Source organism: Vigna angularis, chromosome 4 (genome assembly GCF_016808095.1).
Source record: "Vigna angularis cultivar LongXiaoDou No.4 chromosome 4, ASM1680809v1, whole genome shotgun sequence".
Taxonomy (NCBI): domain Eukaryota; kingdom Viridiplantae; phylum Streptophyta; class Magnoliopsida; order Fabales; family Fabaceae; genus Vigna; species Vigna angularis.
In genome coordinates, this window is record NC_068973.1 from 23,238,598 (window position 1) to 23,262,278 (window position 23,681).

A 23,681-nucleotide genomic window follows, 5' to 3' on the forward strand; every position below is an offset into this window, starting at 1 on the left:
TTAGTCAAGATGCACACATGCTTTGGTGTTCACATGTTTAGTGTTGTGAGTCTCTTGGGAAACGATACTTTGTCTTATCATTTATTGTTACTTGATACGATTCGGTACACTTGTCGAAGTGTTAACACTTTTCCTGGTCTTTTGGATCTACCACAATTTGATTATACCCTGAGTAACCATCCAGAAAACAATAAAAAGCTTGTTCAACCAATCTCTCCAACATTTGATCCATGAAAGGAAGAGGAAAGTGATCCTTGCTTTTAGCCTTATTCAACTTTCTATAATCAATGCACATCCTCCACCCAGTTACCGTCCTAGTAGGTATGAGCTCATTCTTTTCATTTTATATAACTGTTATCCCACCTTTCTTTGGCACCACTTGCACTAGGCTTACCCATGCACTATCAAAAATAAGGTATATAATACTAGCCTCCAAAAGCTTGTGCACTTCTTTTCTTACCTCTTCTTTCATCACAGGATTCAGTCTTCTTTGTGGTTGGGCAACTAGTTTATACTATCTTCCATGAATATTTTGTGCATGCAATAAGTTGGGCTTATGCCTTTGAGATTAGAAATTGACCATCCAATAGCTCCTTTGTTGGCTTTTAGTACTTCCACCAACTTTTCTTCTTCATTGGAGGATAAAGAATTACTGATGATCACTGGTTTATTCCCACCTTCTTCTAAGAAAACATACTTTAAATGTGGAGGTAACATCTTCAGTTCCATTTTAATTTCCTTGACTTTTTCCTTGGTATTAATCTCTTCAATTTTCGCCTCATGAAAAGGGATTTCTTTTAATGCATCTAAGTCAGTCAAGCACTCATCAATCAATTCCTCTTCTTCCTCATTCAAATCTTCACATGCATCAATGAGCGTTTTCTCCAAAGGTGAAGAACAGCGTAACATCCTCTCCTGAATCATACATACCTCATCTAATGCGTCAAGATGAAAACATGACTTATCATCTTTTGAATGAGACATGGCTTCAAACACATCAAAATTCACTTCTTCATTTTGTACTCTCACCTTGAGTTTGTCATTCTCCACATCAATTAAGACTCTAGCCATTTTCATAAAGGGTCTCCCAAGAATGAGAGGCACATCACTATTTTCTTTGACAAACACATCTTCAACCACCCCATAAGGGTATTTAAGAGATCTATCCGTTAATTGGAGAGTCATCCGAGTAGGCTTGAGTTCCAAACCTTCAATCTTTTCAAACATAGAGAGCGACATTAAGTTGATGTTGGCTCTCATATCAATCAAAGCCTTTCCAACAGCTAACTTCCTTATAGTGCATGGAATGGTGAAGCTTCCTGGATCTTTAAACTTAGGAGGTAAGATTTTCTGTATGATAGCACTATAGTTCCCTTGCACTTCAATAGATTCTTCTTCAATGTATTTCCTCTTCTTTGTGAGAATTTCCTTCAAAAATTTAGCATATGAACACATTTGTTGCAGTGCCTCAGAGAAGGGTATGTTAATCTCCAATTTCTTGAAAATTTCCATAAAACGCACAAACTGTTTTTTTTTCTCCTTCCTAGAATAATTCTTTGGATAAGGAATGGGTTTTTCAAATATTTTTTTCTTTTTCTTCTCATCCTCTTCTTCTTTTTCTCTCCCATCATCTTTCTCCTTTTCTTCTCTCTTATTTTTTTTCTTTTTCACTCAACCTCTCTTTTTCTTTTCTCTTTATTTTTCTCTCGTCTAACGCCTTGCCACTTCTAGTGATAGTGACTTTACACTCCTCCCTAGGGGTAGCATCAATATTAACCCCAAAATCTCCCATCTTCTTAACTAATTGACTAACTTGTGTCTCCAACCTTCTAATTGTAGCTTCAGTGCTTTTGTGATTGGCGTTAAATACTTGCATAAGCTATTGAAGTGTATCATCTAGTTTTTCCATTTTGTCAGATAAGGAAGGTTGTTGTTGCCATTGTTGTTGTGGTCTATTGAATTGCCTAGCTTGCCCTTGACCCATAAAATTGAATTCCTCTTCAGTAACATCCGGCATAGCACATTGACCATTAATATGATCTCCACCACACAACTCACAAAGTTGTTGTTGAACTTGAGACACATTCTGCAACTCCTTTGGCAATTGAGAGATTTTCTTCATCAAAGTTTCCAGTTGTTGAGTCATAATCTTATTTTGTGCCAACAAAGCATCTTCAGATTGTAATTGTAGAACTTCTTTCTATGGAAGCTGAGTTCTTTCACTATGCATCTCATTATCATTGGTAGCCATATTTTCAATTAATCATAAGCTTCCTCTGGAGTCTTGCACTTGATATTACCTCTAGTTGAGGCATTTAGCATCAATTTAGTCTATGAGCTTAGACCTCCAAGGAATAGAATTACTATTGTAGGTTCATCAAAGCCATGTGTGGTCGTCTTTCTCAACAAGCCTCTAAATCGGTCCCATGCTTGACCTAATGTTTCATCCATGCCCTGCCTGAAAGAAGAAATTCCTGCTTCCCTTTTTTCACCTTTGATTGTGGGAAATATTTTTTCAGAAACATTGCAACCACTGCTTCCCACTTAGTAAAACTATTCCCTGGAAAAGAATTCAACCACATCTTAGCATTGCCTCCCAATGAGAAAGGAAACAAGCTCAATCTAATAGCTTCATCTGGCACACCATTGATCTTCACAATATTGCATATCTCATTGAATGTGGTCATGATGAGTGCATATTTATACCCACATTTATGCTTTAAAATTTAAATTTTTGATCAGATATTTGTGCTTAAATGGTTGATTTAAAGAAGATTTGTGACGATTGGATTGATTGTGTTTAGGAATTGAAGAGACGTAAAAAGTGAGTTTTAGGGCATAAAATATTATTGGATGTTCTTACGTTTATTTGTGCAGCTGAAATTATAACTTATATTGGTCCAAATGGCAATTCAAGGCCCAAAATTAGGTTTTATTTGGAAAATAATGTACAGATGGGCCAAACAGACAACTTTTACCCTTGCACCTCCCAATTTCCCTACATACACCCCTCTTCTCTTAACTAGGCCCAATACTAAGCGAAACATTAACCCTATTCTATATACACCTCCTAAATTTCCCTACCCATACCCCTCCTAAGCCAAACTTCAACAGATCATGCCACGTGGCAAGCTTCCATTGGCCATGACCATATCAATCAAAGCTGGTCAAACAGTCAAAGTTTGGTCAATTAAGGGGTTCTGTTGCAATTTTGGGAAATTCAGTTGGGGCTAAAGTACAGATAGAGGAAATTTCAGGGCTTATGTGTAATTTTGGAAATTCAGAAAAGCTAAAAGATAAAATACAGTTGTTGAATTAATTTAATATGGGATAATCAACAGAAAATATCTTCCAAATAATGTTATAATTATCTAAATCTTCTAGTTATTTGGAAGATATACGATAAAAGATTCTGTCAACTGAATATTCAGAGTCCAAGCCCAATCAAGCCCTACATAAAGAAACCCATCGGAGACAGAAGAGGGACTTCACTTCATTCATTCATTGACAACTTCTCTCTCTCTTATTTCATCTTGTATTCAACTCCATTCATGGAGAGCTAAGCATCTAGGGCTATTCTGCTGTAATTCCATTATGGATTCTGAGGTTAGATTGAGATAATGCAATTGTTTATTTTGATTATTGATTTAAGTTGTTCTTTCTCTATGTCTTTCATCTCTTTATTAAATTAAAAGCAAAGATTTTTGCATCGTAATGTGTTTGAATCTACATGCATATTGATTATATGAGTTCTAGGGTTTCTAGGTTTAATTGAGAATCTACTTTGATTTAATTTAGCAACTTTCATATGATTAAATGGTTTTTACTATCAATTGAGAATGTACTTTGATTGATTAGTAATAATTTCAACTATAATCAATTGAGAATTTACTTTGATTGACTAGCTTTTAATATGGTTAAGAGATTTAATACTAGACATGATTAAACACAATAGGATTTGATTGAAAATGTACTTTGGTTGAATTCATTGTGAATAATCTAGAAAGGTTTTACATTTGATTGAGAATTTACTTTGGTTAAATGCATGATCGCCCTTAAATTAATTAAGAATGTACTTTAATTAATTTGAAACTTAAATAATAATCAATTGAACAATTATCTGTGAATAACCGATGATGAATCTATCTTGGAATGCTATTAAAATGATGAGGATCAATGACTGTTGCATAATCTGCCAGGGTACGTCTAGCATTATGCTCTTCAGCCATATCTTCTATTTCCTGATCAGATATTTGAGGTGATGGATGTAAAAGAGTCTCAAGAGAAGGGAAAAGTTCTCTGGACGTCTTGTTCCTCCTTTTTCTTCTACTATTGTCTAGACCAAACCTCCTATCCCCATCCCTAGGCAATATTGCTTTTGGGAGAAATTCCCCAGATCGTGGTTTCTTGGTATTTCCCAATAACAAAGAAGACCATAAAATCATGCCATGAATGATCAAAACATAACAAGCATAGAGCAAAGGAGAAAATCCCTAACAATGGATGAAAGAAGCATATATCAGTTAAAACCAATTCAAATACATGAGAGTTCACAAGGTTACATCATCCCCCAACAACAAATTGAATTTAATTCCCCCTTGTCATGGAGAAACTAGATGAGCAATGGAATGAGAATGAAAGACAAACCCTAAAAACGGAGGAGGAGAGCTTTCGCATCCACTTCTACCTCCAGAGAGTTCGAGAAGTCTGAATTTGTGTCACTTTTGTCAAAAAATACTCCCTCTAGGACGTCAAGGTCCTTATATACAGCTAAATTGGATCATGGGGTAGCGTTGACACTGCTCAGCGCCCCTACTTAGGGTGCCCAGGCGAGCTTGTGAGAGGAGTGGCGCTCAGCGCCCCAGGAAGTGCGCTCAGGCATGAAACTTTACATGAAGATTGGCGCTCAGCGCCCCAGGAAGTGCACCCAGGTGTGAAACAGTGAAGTCTAGCGTTGAGGGTCCGAAAAAGGGCGCCAAAGCGTGATTGCGAGACAATTTGCGCCCAAGGCCCTAGAAAAGGGCGCCCAAGCGTCCTGCGACCTTCTACAGCCTTCTCTTCTGGTGCTCTTTCTATCCTTTTTGAGTTCCAACTTCTTGACAATTTAACTACTCTTCCAATTCATCCTAGTTTCCTACAAAATCAAGGGAATTTAGTGATAAAATCTTCAAGTATAACCTCAACTCTCTTATTCACCAAAATAAGCTAAAAACAAGAGAACAAGCAAGTTTCTAAGTCAAAAAGGGTTCATTTATTATCAAAATTTAATCCCAAATAATTGTTAAATCAACCGTTATCAATTTTCCCATCTTCCAAACTTTCTTAAATTTGTAAAAATAGTTACCCTTTGAATTTTGTTTTGCCAATCTTTGTGCTATCATTTCATGATACTAGGGTGTTGCTTACAAAATTTCAGCCCATTTGGATAAGGTTTGCATATACTTGGAGTTCTACCCCCCTAAGTTTGTTTGTGTTGAGATTGTTGATAGGGGGAGCAGTGGTTTAGCTAAACCCACAATCTCACTGATATTTGTGTTTTTGGTGATGACAACACATAATTAATAACACATGAGTATTCTGTGTTACATGTTCTATGCTTACATGTTATATGCTTTTGTTTAATGTGGTAAATCTGTATATGCATATTTGTGAACATGATTGTGTTGCTCATTGCATATCACTGTGTTTAATATGTGATTTTATATTTGTATGCATGACATAAGTTTTTGGAAATGGAAAACCACAAGCACTTTGGTTGAACTTTAATGTGTAGCAAAACAATAGTTTTAAGTCAATTACATTATGGGATGAATCGATTAAAACTCGTGTGTTTGCACAAACTTTTATCAAGTGTTCTAAGTTATTTTGAAGAGAAAAGTTTTCAAAAATGTGCTAAGTGATTTTTATTAATCGACTGCATGCAATTTGTATTCGACTAAGTTGGTTGTTATCTAAAACTGATTTAATGCTTGACATAATTGTCTTAACGATCATATTTTTAAATATATTGACCAAGCATTTATTGTAAGTCGACTGTATTAAATATGCATTCAATTAATGAGCTTGAATGATGTTAGTCTATTATAACTACAAGATGTATTCAACTACATTAGTAGCTAAATCGATTAAAATGTGTCTGATGTGTTTATTACTATAAATTGACATTGATTTGAATTATGTAAGAACTTTTGTGCATTTGACACTTTCATATCTTTTACAGAAAGTTGTGTGATCTTATAGAGAAAGGAAAAGATCCAAGAACCAAGATTGACCGTGGTGATCAAAGACTTGAGGTTTCTTGAGAAGCAAGGCTTGTTGATTTGAACGTCTGATCAATATGCACCACTGGGTGTATTCTACATGATCAGGATTTACAATCTTTGAAGATTGGCTTGGATTCCTTGTGGTGTTTGTAGGAAGAAGAACAATGTTCTTGACTTTGAGGATGCCTTGGGGATAGACAGTAGAATAGGGTGTTCTTGCTGCTGGTCTTGTTTGTTTAATGCCTATATTTATATTAGAGGGTTAGAGAGGTGTTTTACACTTTTGACGTGAGGTCTCTGTAAAAACCTTGTTGTAAAAACCTTGATCTTTATAGTGCATTTGCTTCCTGTGATTGGAAGGTGATGACAAATTTATGAACACCGAAAAACGGTGCCAAAAACTTGTTTAACCCTCCGCAAGTGTGACCAAATCGTATCAAGTAATAAACTCGGTAAGACCAAGTATCGTTCTCCCAAAGGACTCACGACCTAGTTAGTTATATGATTTGTTGATTATTTAAGACTTGTGAACAAATTCTTGTGGTTTCAAATGCAAAAGACAATAATTAAACATGTATGCATGAGTTTGATCAATGGAAAAGAGTAAAACAAACACGGAATTAATTATATGGATGAGTATGTTGTTGGGGAAATCAATTTCATCTTATCCACTCTCATATATTTTAGGAATTCATCATTCTTTTCATCAATGTTAATGCCACTCTCTAAATTACCTTGCGAAGAAAGCCTATCCTTAATTACGAGTTCATATAATTCCTAGCATCCCTAATAATTAATTCTGAAGCACAGAAGCTTAAAGGCAACCAACCCCATATCCCTATGTCTAAGCGATATTACTTTTGGGAGAAATTCCCCAGATCTAGATTTTACCGTATGTGTCCATATCACTAAAATCAATAATCATGACATCGAATGAGTTAAACAATGCATGCTTTGAGCAAAGAGGGAAAACCCTAACTAATGATGAAAGAAAGCATGTATCTCAAATAAGATGTTTAAACACAAATTCCATATATGAGAGTTTCACAAGATTACATTGATTCCCCAACAACAAGAAGAGTTTACTTCACCATATTCATGGTGAAACTAGATGAACAATAATGAAATAATGAAAGATAGAACCCTAGAAAGATGAGTAGGTAGCCTTAGCATCCAAGATCTTCCTCCAAGGGGTGGAAAAGTGTGTGTTTGCTTCGTCTCCAGCCAAAGATACAAACCCTAGAAAGTCCTAAAGCTTATATATTATTCGCAATATTACAGAAAAGTGGGCCTAAGCCCAAAATACCACCGCCCAGCGGTAAACTGCCGCTCAGAGGTACCAGCGCATGGTCAAATCTCCCCTCAGCTGCACTTTCACCCTTCAACGGAGCCAACGGGTGTTCTTGAGTGCCGCTCAGCGGTAAACTGGCGCTGAGCGGTACTTGCGGCTTCTCTTCTTTCATCAAATTCACCTAAAAACCTGCATAAAACACTGAAATCAAGCATAAACTTATCCAACTCTCTTATTTCTAAAAATATGAACAAAAGCATAATTCTTAGCTAGTTTCTAAGTGTTAAAGGTTGCTTTTAGTATCAATTTTAAGCATAAAAATAACAGTTTTTCAACTGTTATCACAACCCCAAACTTAGAACTTTGCTTGTCCTCAAGCAAACAAGATATAACTCAATCTTCTACCAATCACTAGAATGGTTCACTCCATTCAAAAATCCTTTTTTCAAGATAAGTAAGTACTCAATTAAGCTCATGACAAAAACTTCAATCAAGACATGCACATGCTTTAGTGTTCACACAATCACCCAATATCCAACAAATGCTATTTTTCATGAATGATCAATCAACTAAGCATGGATGTTCATGTGCTCATGGAATCTTTCCTCACTAGATAAAGTGTTTCACTCAAACACACAAGTGTATAAGAGGTAATCACTCATTTACTCTACTATCACAATGTCACAAGAATTGATTTTGCCTTTCATTTAACCATAATCAAATACGTTCACAAGCATGCATCATCACAAGGACTTTTCAATGGCTTATAATGTGGCTGGGCTAACAAGAAAATTGGTTTTTCTAGATCACAAAACCCTTGAGTTAAGAGAATCATATAAACACAATCATTCTTACTTATTCCCAACTTTCCTTTGAATTGAGCTTTGCTTTTTCTTCTCTTTTCTTTCTCTTTTTCTTTTTCTTTTCACATACTTAGTTTTTAGCTCTTAGCTCAATGATTTCAATTTCCTTTTCATAACTTCCCAACAACCCCAAACTTGAACATTTGTCAATACCACAAATTATTTTCTACTTAACTCAAGGTAAAGCTTTTCACAAAGGGTTTTCAAATCATGTTCAAGGTTAAGGGTTCAAAGGATAGAACACATAGTGCTCTCTTTTAGTGGGCTAAATTCATGCATTTGGTTAACAAAAGGGTTACCAACAAATGGCCTTGATCGTATGATGCAAACAAGCAATTGATTCAATCATAGAAAACCTGGGCAAACATCATTCATGCTTCCAAAGTAATAGCATTCAATCACAAAAACTCTAGAGCTCAAAACCTCACATATAAGCTCATTCACATTCCACATGTACACATCCTGCTTAGTATCATAATCATAATCACAACATCTTGCATTTGTTCACAAAGCTTGTGAATCACCTGTATAAGCATATAATGTGCACAATCTCAACATCAATCAACATCAAAGCATCATCAAGCATTACTTATCAAACACCAATCATAAGCAAACCATCATAACAGACAAAGTTTCCAATTGAGTACATCAAACCCTATTCTAAAAATAAAAGTGAATGATAAAACAAATCCTGCTCTAGTGTTTTTAAAAACTCAGCCCCAACAATGATGTTCTCTCCCAACCCCAAACTTAGATGGAAAACTAGTGAGAAAGTGAGTGGAAGGGAGATTTTCTTAAAGAAGAATGAAGGGAAAAATGTAGAGAACCTTTGGAAAAGTGTTTAGGAGTGTGTGTGCAGAGAAGAATCTGAAAATAGAGGCCAAAGCGTGACTTAGGGTATAAAAATACCCTAATGGGCTCTGATGCGACTGTCGCGGCCCATCAAATTTGATGTGCATTAAAGAATGCAGTATAGTGCTAGGAAGTGAATCCTAGGTCGTCTCTCAAGGACCAAATGTGGTTCGCGAATCAGGTCAAACACGTAGTGAGGGGTTGTTTAAGAGTTTTTGCGATAATAAATTAACTAAATTAAAATGGAAATTAAACACAATCGAACATAATTGAAAACATTAAAGTGAATATTAAAATTTAAATAAAGAAAAAAGAAAAATAAGTCACTAAAAAAAACTTAGGAGCATTTAATTAAACATGCATATATGCGTAAGGAAAATTGGAATGAAAACATAAGTTGGTGAATAAAAAAAAAACTATCAGACGGTGATAAATCATAAGTGAAGCTGTTGTGTGCACTGCTTGTTGCTGGAGATTAAGTTGTCCGTGGGCCCCTGTGCCAAGCTGCTGTCCGTGTGAAGACTGGATGTAAATTCAACAATTGCTTCCATTTGAAGGCCTGCTGAATGTAATAATTGAAGCCCGTAAGCTTTCCAGTTTTTCCGTTTGCACCTCGAAACTCGCTGGACGTGAAACTTTCTTTTAATTGAGTCCGTGATCGAGCTGCCTAAAGCCCATCACGCTGGACGCTCCCCATTCTCTCCTCTCCAATTTGTTGGATGTCACCCTTTTCTCATAAGCCCAAAGAGTAAAATCACCGTAGTGCCCTCCTTCTTGTGCACACTTCTTTTGTGGAGAGTCTTGAATCATGTGACAACCCTCCAAATGTCCCAAAATAATATCCAACAATTTCCCTGCAATTAATATTGCAAATAATTAGTCTCAGATAATTCAAATTAATTAAAATAAGAATTTCTGATCAAATTAAACACAATTAGCAAAAATGGAGAAATACTGGACAATTAAACACAATTCCCTAATTAAATCCGGTACAATAATCTAGGTGAAGTCAAGAAAATATCGACTCATCAAAATAGACCACACTTAGTCTTTTGCACTCTTGGGCAAAATCAAGACGCAAATCAAGGAATAGTTCAAAGAACATCAGGGAAGTGACACAAACTCAGCACAGAGGAAACAAAGACAAACAAGGAAACAAACAAAATTACACAGTCCTCAAGGAATCTGGACAGAGAAAAGTAGTAGATAATATCCAACACAGAATCAAGGAAAGCGGATACTCATGAAATCATCCAAGCATTTCAAACATGGTAAAATGATCAATCAACTCAAGAGGTGAATCAAAAGTAACAAAACCTCAAGGATGTGCACTATCGAGAGAAACACTAAGTGTCTAGGGTAAACAATGTCAACTCAATGCACTCAAGAAAGCAAGCAGCAACAAACTTGGCAAACCTCTAATATCAACACTCAAAACATATGCATGTTCAAATCAAAAGGTCTTTAATGGATGTAATGGGGCCAAGGACAACGAAGGATAATTATGGATGAGAAGCTACAAACCAAAAGAAATAGAGGAGAAATGGGGGAACAAGTGTAAACATGGTCAAATCACACCCAAACCTCTAATTCAATCCCCTTCTTGACTCCATTATTCACAAATTTTTTTTTCATCCTTTTTTTTTCATTTTTCTCTATTTTTTTTTTCATCCTGTCTCTTTTCTTTCTCTCTCTTTATAGCACACAACTGTAAGAGACAAGATATAAATCATATTTCCGAGAACAAAACAAGAAGATGAACCAACTAGCCAATTCATCAGAATCCCCAAGGAGACCACACTTGTTCCTAAAACACTTCCAAAGCTCCAAAATTCCCTAAGGTTAAGGTAATCATGGTTTTTCACTTAGGGCTAGTGTATGAGCTTCAAAACAAAGAAATGAGGAAAGTATAGGCTCAAAAGGGGTTATTGATAACAGTTGAAAAACTGTTATTTTCATGCTTAAAATTGATACTAAAAGCAACCTTTAGACTTAGAAACTAGCTTGAAATCATACTTTTATCCATATTTTCAGAAATAAGAGAGCTGGACAGGTTTATGCTTGATTTCAGTGTTTTTGTGCAGGTTTTAAGGTGAATTTAGTGAAAGAAGTGAAGAATGAGAGAGAGGGAATCAGAAAAGGAATCAAAGAGTGCAAAAGGAGAAGCCGAAGGCACCGCTCAGCGGTAAAGTGCCGCTGAGCGGCACTCAGAAGCTCACGGGAGGACCGCTGAGGGGCAAAATGGCCGCTGAAGGGAAGAACCGAGCTGACGCACTTACCGCTGAGCGGTAGTTTACCGCTAAGCGGCACTTTAATGGGCTTGGACCTAAAATTTTGTAATTTACGAATGATATATAAGCTTTAGGGTTTCCTAGGGTTAGTATCTTTAGCAGAACGAAGGCAAACACTCTCTCTTCCACCCCTTTGAAGGAGGATCTTGGATGCTCAGGCTACCTCTTCACCTTTTTAGGGTTTATCCTTTCATACTTTCATTGTAATTCATCTAGGTTCACCATGAATATGGTGAACTAAACCTTGTATGTTTGTTGGGGAATCAATGTAATCTCTTGAAGCTCTCATATATGGAATTTATGCTTGCATCTTAATCTAAGATTTATGCTTTCTTTCATCATTAGTTAGGGTTTTTCCTCTTTGCTTAATGCTTGCATTGTTTAACTCATTCAATGCATGATTATTGGTTTTGTCGATACGGGAACGTACGGGGAAGTCTAGATCCGGGGAATTTCTCCCAATATTATGTTGGTTGTCGTTAAGCTCCTGCACTTATGAACTGATCATTAGGAATGCTAGGAATTGTATGAACTCGTGATTAGGGAGAAGCCTTCTAGAAAGGTACTTTAGAGAGTGGCTTTAACAATGATGATTTGAATGTTGAATTCCTGAAATATATGAGAGTGGATAAGATGAAATTGACCCCCAACAACATATTCATTCATAGATTTCATTGAAAGTGTTTATCTTTTGCTTTTTGCCATTGATCAAAACTTCATGCATACATATTTAAATTTCGTCTTTTGCATATAAAATCCAAATATTTCGTCTTTAAGTCTTGGTTAATCAAGAAACCACACAACTAAACTTGGCCGTGAGTCCTTTGGGAAGAACGATACTTGGTCTTACCAAGTTTATTACTTGAACGATTCGGTCATACTTGCCGATTGAAAAACAAGTTTGTGACATCATATTTTGGTGTTCATAAATTTGTCCATCAAGTTTTTGGCGCCGTTGCCGGGGACTCGTGGTTTAACTGGTTAATTTGTGTGATTATTGATTATCTTTGACTTTAATTTTGAATTTCTGTTTTTATTTTTTTTGTTTTTATTTGATTTTATTTTATTTGATTAGATTTTATTTTATTAGGTTAGATTTTATTTTTATCTCATTTTATTCTATCTTCTGAATCTTTTATCTTCTGAATATATATCTTCTATATTTTTTGTGCTAACAAATATTTTCTAGGGTTTTGTTTTTTGTGTATGCAGGAGGCAATTCGAACTAGGAGTAAGAAAGCAACAGAACCTCTTCTTGAAGGTCTAGACGAGAGTAGAAGGAGGAGAAGAATCAGAACGTCAATAGAACTTTTTCCTTCTCCAGAAACTCTCTTACAATCATCACCACAAGGTTCTGTTCATAGCACAGGAAGTATGGAGAATAACAATGCTAGAAGAACTCTTGCAGATTACACTAATATTGCTGGACCTCAGCACTTTAACAGCATAGCTAGACCTAGAGTCAATGCAGCCAATATGGAGGTCAAACCAGCACTAATTCAACTGGTGAAGAGTAATCAATTTAATGGGTTATCTCATGAAAGCCCATATGAGCACCTTACTACCTTTAACGAGATTTGCAACACAGTCAAGATTAATGGGGTGCCAGACGAAGCTATCAAACTTAGCTTGTTTCCTTTCTCATTGGGAGGCAATGCTAAGCTTTGGTTGAATTCTTTTCCAGAAGAAAGTTTCACAGAGTGGGAAGCAGTGGTCACAAAATTTTTAAACAAGTACTTCCCACAATCTAAGGTGACCAAAGGCAAGCAAGAGATTTCTTCATTCAAGCAAGGCATGGAAGAATCACTGGGGCATGCATGGGACAGGTATAAAAGCTTGTTACGTAAAACTCCCACGCATGGTTTTGAAGATCAAGAAGTAGTCTTAACTTTCCTTGGAGGGCTTGGTTCACAAACCAAGATGATGCTGGACGCCTCAGCAAGAGGAAATATTAAATGGAAGATTCCAGAGGAAGCAACTGAAATTATAGAAAACATGGCTACTAGTGACAATGAGCTGCACAGTGAGAGAGGAGCTCCTATGCAACAAAAAGGAGTTCTTCAATTACAAACACATGATGCCTTGCTAGCTCAGAATAAAATTCTAACTCAACAGCTGGAGACTCTGACTAAAACTTTGGCTCAATTACCTAAAGAGTTGAAATCTGCTGCATAGGTACAAACCCAGTTGTGCGAATTATGTGGAGGTGATCATGTCAATGGTCAGTGTGCTTTTCCAGTGGAAGCCGTGGAGGATGTTAATTTCATGGCTAATCAATTTCCATACCGTCAAGGGAATTATAATCAAGGGTGGAAACCACATCCAAGCATTAGCCAAGGACAAACTGGGCAGGCTAATCAATATAATAAGCAGCATCAGCAACCAACCTTGTGGCAACAGTTATCTATGCTTAATGAAAGACAAACAAGGTTGGAAGAAACTCTTCAGCAATTCATACAGAAAACAGAATCTTCTCAAAAGAGCACTGAAGCTGCTATAAAGAATTGGGAGATTCAAATGGGTCAAATTACCAAGCAATTGGAAGAGAGGCCAAATAGAAATTTTGGGGCTAATACTGAGGTTAACCCCAGAGAAGAGTGCAAAGTGGTAAAGAGTGTGAATGAAGAGATAATTGAGTTAGAAGAAGGAGAAACAGAAGATAGAAGAGAAGTAGAAAGAAAGAACACTTTTCCTTTTCCAACAAATCAAGAGAAACAAATGGACTTCACAGAGTTATTCAGAATGGTGGATAATGACGCACCTTGGGAACAAATTCTACAGAAAATTGCAGTTTACACAAAATCAGATGAAGTAACCTCTACAAAGAAGAGACGTAGAGATGTTGAGGAAGAAAAGTGTATAACTGTTAAGAAGGAGTCATTCCCTCCTAAAGCACCAGATCCAGGTAGTTTTTCTATCCCTTGTACTATAGGGAAGAAAAAGGTAAAGAAAGCTCTCCTTGATTTAGGTTCAAGTGTTAACTTGATACCTTATTCTTTACTGGAGCAAATTGGCAATGTTAAAGTGAAACCTGTAAAGGTTAATCTAGTAATGGCCGATGGATCTTCAAAGGAGCCATGTGGGATTGCAGAGGACATTATAGTTTGTGTTGGCAAACTTCAGTTTTTAGCAGACTTTGTGGTGATGAAAATGGAGACCGAGAAGATACCTATCATACTTGGAAGACCGTTTATGAAAACGGCCAGGGCCATCATAGATGTACATGAAGGTATAGTAGTGCTTCAGGATAGAGAGGAGAGAGTGGTGGTGGATGTCTTCAAAGATGAGACGCAAGCAAAGGAGGAAGAGGCTAGTTATAAAGCTGCATTTCGAGATGCACCCATGACTAGACATAAAGATGAAGATCTTGAGGTTTCAGGTAACCATTGTTTATTATTTCAGGTACCCAAGGAAGAGGAGATTGGAAGAGGAGAAGAAATTCCTAGAGACTGGAAGAAAAGAAGACTCCAACTTGGCACATGATGGACAAATTTGTAAGCACCAAAATATGATGTCACAAACTTGTTTCACAATCGGCAAGTATGACCGAATCGTTCAAGTAATAAACTTGGTAAGACCAAGTATCGTTCTTCCCAAAGGACTCACGGCCTAGTTTAGTTGTGTGGTTTGTTGATTAGCTAAGACTTACAAACGAAATAATTGGATTATATTATGCAAGACGAAAACTAAACATGTATGCATGAATTGATCAATGGCAAAGACAAAAGATAAACACTTTCAATGGATTATATGAATGAATATGTTGTTGGGGGTCAATTTCATCTCATCCACTCTCATACATTTTAGGAATTCAACATTCAAATCATCATTGTTAATGCCACTCTCTAAAGTACCATTCTAGATGGCTTCTCCCTAATCAAATAGTTCATACAATTCCTAGCATTCCTAATGATTAGTTCATGAGTGCAGGAGCTTAACGACAACCAATATAATATTGTCAGTATAATATTGGGAGAAATTCCCCGGATCTAGACTTCCCCGTACGTGTCCGTATCGACAAAACCAATAATCATGCAATAGAATGAGTTAAACAATGCAAGCATTAAGCAAAGAGGAAAAACCCTAACTAATGATGAAAGAAAGCATAAGTCTTAGATTAAGATGCAAGCATAAATTCCATATATGAGAGCTTCAAGAGATTACATTGATTCCCCAACAAACATACAAGGTTTAGTTCACCATATTCATGGTGAACCTAGATGAACAATAATGAAAGAATGAAAGAATAAACCCTAAAAAGGTGAAGAGGTAGCCTGAGCATCCAAGATCCTCCTTCAAAGGGGTGGAAGAGAGAGTGTTTGCCTCGTTTCTGCCAAAGATGTTTAACCCTAGGACGTGCAAGCCCTTATATACTAATCTAGAGTTACAAAAGATTACAAAAGCCCAAGCCCAAAAAGTGCCGCTCAGCGGTAAATACCGCTCAGCGGTGGTTGCGCGTCTTCTTTCTTCCCCTCAGCGGCCATTTTGCCCCTCAGCGGTACCAACGTGACTCCTTAAGTGCCGCTCAGCGGTAAATTACCGCTGAGCGGTGCCTTCGACTTCTCTTTTTGCACTCTTTCTTGTCTTTTCTAATGTCACTTCTCTCCTTCTTCACTCTTTTCACTAAATTCACCTTAAAACCTGCACAAAAACACTCAAATCAAGCATAAACCTGTCCAGCTCTCTTATTTCTGAAAATAAAGATAAAAGGCATGATTTCAAGCTAGTTTCTAAGTCTAAAGGTTGCTTTTAGTATCAATTTTAAGCATGAAAATAACAGTTTTTCAACTGTTATCACAACCCCAAACTTAGAACTTTGCTTGTCCTCAAGCAAACAAAATGTAACTCCATCTCCAACCAATTCATATGATGGTTCACTCATTCAAAATCCTTTTCTCAAGATAAGTAACAGCTTCACTCAAATTTATGACCAAGATTCAATCAAGATGTGCACATGCTTTAGTGTTCACAAAGTCATTTAAATTCCAACAAATGCTATTTTTCATAAATGATCAATCAATTAAGCATGGATGTTCATGTGCTTATGGAATATTTCCTCACTAGGTAAAGTGTTTCACTCAACACACAAGTGTATAAGAGGTATAGTGTTTCGCTCATTCACTCCACTATCACCATGTCACATGAATCAACTTTGCCTTTCATTTTACCACAATCAAAACAATCACAAGCATGCATCATCAAAAGGACTTTTCACTGGCTTATAATGTGGCTGGGCTAACAAGAAAATTGGTTTTTCTGGATCACAAAATCCTTGAGTCAAGAGAATCATAACAACACAATCATCTTATTCATTCCCAACTTGCCTTTTACAATGGCAATTGCATTGAGCTTTACTTCTTTTTCTTTTCTTTTCTTTTTCTTTGTATATTCTTACTTTTTAGCTCTTAGCTCAATGCTTTTCATGTTTGCCCAACAACCCCAAACTTGAACATTTAACAATACCACACAAGATCTTCTACTTAACTCAAGGTACAGATTTTCAATCAAGGGTTTTCAGTGTATGTTCAAGGCTAAGGGTTCAAAGGATAGAACACACAGTGTTCTCTTTTAGTGGGCTAATTTTATGTATTTGGCCAATAAAAAAGGTTCCAACAAATGGCCTTGATCACATGATGCAAAACAAGCAATTGATTCAATCATAGAAAACCTGGGCAAAATCATTCATGCTTTCAAAGTAATAGCATTCAAAAATAACAACTCTGGAGCTCAAAACCTCACATATAAGCTCATTCACATTTGACATACACATCCTGCTTAATTTCACAATCACAATAATGATATCCTGCATTTGTTCACAAAGCTTGTGAATCACCTGTATAAACATTTTAATGTGCCCATCATCTCAATATCAATCAATCAATAAGCATCATCAAGCATTACTTATTAAACAATCACAGTTAATAGCAAACCATCACACAAACCCGGTTTTCAAGAGAGTACATCAAACCCTAATCTAAAACCGAAAACAAATAAGTTCAGAAAACTTAAACCGCAAAAGCATAATCATATGATAGCATTCATCAGTAAATGCTATCTCAGCTCCTCATCAGTCTGAGCTGTCCTCTGTATGTTCCTCTTCCTCCTCATTTTCATCTTCATCAAATGCATCCTCCTCCTCATCTTCATCTTCTTCCATATCTCTAGCTGAAGCTTCAGCTGCTTCAGCTCCTCCATGCAATGGTTCTTCTGGCCAGGCTACCACATTATGGAATTCATCCATAGTCCACCTGTGTGCTGGAGGGGTATCATACATCCCCACTATCATCTCGGCCGTGGCCACCTGCCCTTTGTGGATGGACTGCAACTGAGCACCTATAAGAGACATATACATGTCCCTCATTTGGAATGGTTCTGCTTCATGTGTATCCGCAGACGTCCGGCTCTGTGCTGGCCCTCTACGAGCCTGGCGTGGTGGAACTGGCTGAGCTGCCTCCTCACTTCCACAGTACTGTCTGTAATAGGCCTCATCTATAGCTTTTCTTGGCCTCTCAAATGGTGGAACAGAAGTGTCCACCCCAGCTTGCTTGCAAAGGTGAGTGATCAAAGAAGGATGTCCTAGTGGTGCTTTGTTGTTTGAGGTGTTGGCACATACACTGATCTCATCAGCTATCACCTGCCCAATATTGACATTCAAGTTTCTGATAGCACAGTAGATGAATAGTGCCCTGCTGAGAGTAATATCTGACACATGTGAACATGGCTGGATGTTGGCATGAGAAAATGCCATCCAATACTTTGCAAGAGGAGTCAAATCTGTCCTCCTAATGTTAACCACCGCGCCAGATCTATTCCTTTGGAAGTGTCCTCCAGGTATACACAGTACTCTCTCAACATCCTCAAAGTCAGCACCTTCCTCCATGCTAAGAGCAAACTGACATTGCTCACCAGCCCACACAGTATCCAGGAAGTTGTTGATAGAATCAGGATCAAACCTGATAGCATGGCCTCTGACATAGCCCAAATAATTCTCAGCTGGATGACCACCAATCTTCTTTGCATTGGTGTAGAATTCCTTGACCACAGCTATGTTGGCAGGTGCTGGATAAGTGGCTAGCTTTCCCCAATCATTCCCTAACACTTGCTCTCCAAATTGAGGAGCAAAGTTAGGTATCATTCCAACCTTTCTCTCCATTAGAAGTCTCCTGTCCTGAACCACCCTAAAGTGCTTCTCATGTTTCCTAGAGAGGAACCTACTAGAGTGGGGTTGCTCTGGTTCCTTTTCTTTCCTCTTAGTTGCCATGGTTTTCAATCTCTTTCCTGAAGAGGATGCCATTCCTGCATTCAAAGCACAAACCAAAACCACAGAACATGATGTTAATCATTAGTAAAACACAGAACACAACTCCTTTCGAAGCTAAACCACCGCTGAGGGCCAGAATTTCCCCTCAGCGCCACCAGTAACACACGCAAAACCAGAAAAACCCAAATCTGGCAGAGTGCCGCTCAGCGGTAAATGCCGCTCAGCGGTGACCTGCAGATTTTTGCAAATCTCGTTTTAAAACTGTCCTAACTCCACCCAAATGCAACTTTCAGTTTTCCAGTTCATAATCAAGCAGTTTAATCGGTTCAAATATCAAGTATATCATCAAATCATTCATAGAAATCAAAATCCCTAAATATTCATGCTTTGACAATCACATTCAAATTCAAGAACCCTAGAATGAACCAAATGCATTTTACTTACTTGGGTGGAGATGCTAGATGATATGAGAATGCTTCCAAACTAGAATGCTCTCTTCCAACCCCAAACTTTGGTGGCACACTAGTGAAAAAGTGAGTGAAAGAGAGATTTTCTAAAGAGGGAAGAGTGAAAAGATGTGGAAAACCTAAGAGAATGTGTGTGGAAGTGTTTGTGCAGAGAGAAGCCAGAAAATAAACCCTAAAACGCAGCTTGGGGTATAAAAAATACCCTAATGGGCTCGGGTCCCGCTAAGGGGAACTTAAGGCCCTTTGCGATAGTACCGCTCAGCGGTAATTGCCGCTCAGCGGCACTTTCGTGAAGTGCTCCCCTCCTTCTTTTCTTGACCTACGTGACTTCCCTACATGTCCCTCATAGGTTCCCTGCAACTAAATGTTAAAAATGCTTATGCAAATCCTAACTAAAAATAAACAAACAAACAATCAACTGGGTTGCCTCCCAGGTAGCGCTTGTTTAACGTCACGAGCCTGACCCAAAATCCACCAACACCCATCAGTAGGTGTTTCAAACTTACCAGCACCCATCAGTAGGTGCAAAATTTCTTACCAACACCCATCAGTAGGTGTTACAACATAGTATCCCTCAGTAGATACTTAACCACCTAGCATCCTTCAGTAGATGCTATCTCCAACAAACTAGTTACAAAATAAAGTCCACAACTTAAAAATTACAAAACCAAAATAAAATCAAAAGTTCTTAAGTCACTGGGTTGCCTCCCAGCAAGCGCTCTTTTAACGTCATTAGCTTGACCCAAACTCGAGTTCCTTCTTCTTTTTCTTCTTTCTACTGAACTTCTTCAGAAATTTGATCAAACCAGGAACCTGTTGCAGTGTCTCAATCATAGGAACTTTAATCTCCAATTTCTTGAAGATTTCCATAAAGCACTTGAACTTCTTTTCCTTCCTATGATTCTTCTTTAGATGAGGATGTGATTTTTCATATGATTTCTTCTTCTTTCCTCTCATCTTCTTTTTCTTCCTTTTTCTCTCCCTCAATTTTCTCTTTTTCTTTTCTTTTAATTTTTTCTTCCCTTTTCTTTTTCTTTTCAACTTCTTTATTTTCACACAAATCTTCTTTCTCTCTTCTCTCTCAACCACTTCGTTCTCTTTTTCTTCATCTTTATTTTTCTCACTCAACTCTTCTTTCTCTTTTCTCTCTACCCTTTCTTCATCTTCCTCTAATTTTTCCTTATCAAGAATCTTGTCACTTTCGGTGATAATGATTTGCCCTTCCTCCTTAAGGTTAACTTCAGTATTAACCTCATCATTCAATCTCTGACTGATGTAATGAAGTTGCATCTCCATTCTTTTAAATGATTCTTCAATGCTTTTCTGAGTAGAGTCGGAATTTTTCAAAAATCGTTGAAGGGTGTCCTCCAACCTATCCAAACTTCCTGATAGAAAGGGTTGTTGCTGCCATTGTTGTTGTGGTTGGTTCTCAAATTGTCCGGCAGCTTGCCAAAATTGGCTTTGATCCATGCTTGAGTGAGGTTCCCACCATTGGTTGAGATTACTTTGGTAGAATTGAGTGCCCATATAGTTAAATTCTTGACCAAATTGCATTCTGCAGACATTAGGCACAAAACTCTAGGAAATATTTGTTAGCACAAAAGATATAGAAGAAGATATATATTCAGAAGATAAAAAGATTTAAAAGATAGAATCAAATAAAACCTATTCTAAAAAAAAAAAAAAATCTAACCTAATCTAAAAGATAGAATAAAATAAAATCTAATCTAAAAAATAAAATCTAACCTAATCAAATAAAATAAAATAAAATAACATAAAAACAGAAAAAATAAAATAAAATAAAAACAGAAAAATAAAATAAAATAAAATAAAATAAAAACAGAAAAAATAAAAACAGAAATTCAAATTTTAAAGTCAAAGATAATCAATAATCACACAAATTAACCAGTTAAACCCCGAGTCCCCGGCAACGGCGCCAAAAACTTGATGGACAAATTTGTAAGCACCAAAATATGATGTCACAAACTTGTTTCACAATCGGCAAGTATGACCGAATCGTTCAAGTAATAAACTTGGTAAGACCAAGTATCGTTCTTCCCAAAGGACTCACGGCCTAGTTTAGTTGTGTGGTTTGTTGATTAGCTAAGACTTACAAACGAAATAATTGGATTATATTATGCAAGACGAAAACTAAACATGTATGCATGAATTGATCAATGGCAAAGACAAAAGATAAACACTTTCAATGGATTATATGAATGAATATGTTGTTGGGGGTCAATTTCATCTCATCCACTCTCATACATTTTAGGAATTCAACATTCAAATCATCATTGTTAATGCCACTCTCTAAAGTACCATTCTAGATGGCTTCTCCCTAATCAAATAGTTCATACAATTCCTAGCATTCCTAATGATTAGTTCATGAGTGCAGGAGCTTAACGACAACCAATATAATATTGTCAGTATAATATTGGGAGAAATTCCCCGGATCTAGACTTCCCCGTACGTGTCCGTATCGACAAAACCAATAATCATGCAATAGAATGAGTTAAACAATGCAAGCATTAAGCAAAGAGGAAAAACCCTAACTAATGATGAAAGAAAGCATAAGTCTTAGATTAAGATGCAAGCATAAATTCCATATATGAGAGCTTCAAGAGATTACATTGATTCCTCAACAAACATACAAGGTTTAGTTCACCATATTCATGGTGAACCTAGATGAACAATAATGAAAGAATGAAAGAATAAACCCTAAAAAGGTGAAGAGGTAGCCTGAGCATCCAAGATCCTCCTTCAAAGGGGTGAAAGAGAGAGTGTTTGCCTCGTTTCTGCCAAAGATGTTTAACCCTAGGACGTGCAAGCCCTTATATACTAATCTAGAGTTACAAAAGATTACAAAAGCCCAAGCCCAAAAAGTGCCGCTCAGCGGTAAATACCGCTCAGCGGTGGTTGCGCGTCTTCTTTCTTCCCCTCAGCGGCCATTTTGCCCCTCAGCGGTACCAACGTGACTCCTTAAGTGCCGCTCAGCGGTAAATTACCGCTGAGCGGTGCCTTCGACTTCTCTTTTTGCACTCTTTCTTGTCTTTTCTAATGTCACTTCTCTCCTTCTTCACTCTTTTCACTAAATTCACCTTAAAACCTGCACAAAAACACTCAAATCAAGCATAAACCTGTCCAGCTCTCTTATTTCTGAAAATAAAGATAAAAGGCATGATTTCAAGCTACCTGGGAGGCAACCCAGTTGATTGATTGTTTCTGTTTGTTTATTTTAGTTAGGATTTGCATAAGCATTTTTAACATTGAATTGCAGGGAACCCATGAGGGGCATGTAGGGAAGACACGTAGGTTAAGAAAAGAAGGAGAGGAGCACATCACGAAAGTGTCGCTGAGCGGTATTTTACCGCTGAGCGGTATTTTACCGCTGAGCGGTACTCTCGCAGATTGGGCTTTAGTTCCCCTTAGCGGGACCCGAGCCCATTAGGGTATTTTTATACCCCAAGCTGCGTTTTAGGGTTTCTTTCCAGGCTTTTCTCTGCACAAACACTTCCACACACCTTCTCCTAGGTTTTCCACATCTTTTCACTCTTCCCTCTTAAGAAAATATCTCTTCCACTCACTTTTTCACTAGTGTGCTATCAAAGTTTGGGGTTGGAAGAGGACATTCTAGCTTAGAAGCATTCTCATTGCATCTAGCATCTCCACCCAAGTAAGTAAAATGCATTTTGTTCATTCTAGGGTTCTTGAATTTGAATGTGATTGTTAAAGCATGAATATTTAGGGGTTTTGATTTCTATGCATGATTTGATGATATATTTGATGTTTGAACCGATTAAACTGCATGATTATGAAATGGAAAACTGAAAATTGCATTTGGGTGGAGTTAGGACAGCTTTAAAACAAGAGTTTCAAAAATCTGCAGAGTTACCGCTGAGGGATAAACTGCCGCTGAGCGGCACTCTGCCAGATTTGGTTTTTCTGAAATTTTGCGTGTTGGAATGTGGCACTGGTGGCGCTGAGGGGAAATTCTGGCCCTCAGCGGTGGTTTAGCTTCGAAAGGAGTTGTGTTCTGTGTTTTACTAATGATTAACATCATGTTTTGTGGTTTTGTTTGTGTTTTGAATGTAGGAATGGCATCTTCATCAGGAAAAAGATTGAAAACCATGGCAACCAAGAGAAAGGAAAAGGAACCAGAGCAACCCCATTCAGGCAGGTTCCTCTCTAGGAAACATGAGAAGCACTTTAGGGTGGTTCAGGACAGGAGACTTCTGATGGAGAGAAAGGTTGGAATGATACCTAACTTTGATCCTCAATTTGGAGAGCAAGTGTTAGGGAATGATTGGGGAAAGCTAGCCACTTATCCTGCACCTGCCAACATAGCTGTGGTGAAGGAATTTTACGCCAATGCAAAGAAGATTGGTGATTATCC

General features: G+C 37.4%; 1 protein-coding gene across 1 annotated transcript; it reads right to left on the minus strand.

Annotated features, from left to right (window-relative positions):
• Nucleotides 1–504: 504 nt before the first annotated feature.
• LOC128196235 (uncharacterized) lies at nt 505–1,512 on the minus strand. The gene has a single exon (XM_052876473.1). It carries the CDS (start codon nt 1,510–1,512, stop codon nt 505–507), a length of 1,008 nt encoding a protein of 335 aa, XP_052732433.1.
• Between the last annotated feature and the right edge of the window lie 22,169 nt (nt 1,513–23,681).

What these genes read in the sequence shown, in the direction of transcription:
- LOC128196235 (XM_052876473.1), bottom strand. Translation starts at nt 1,512, where the DNA reads ATGGAAATTTTCAAGAAATTGGAGATTAACATACCCTTCTCTGAGGCA.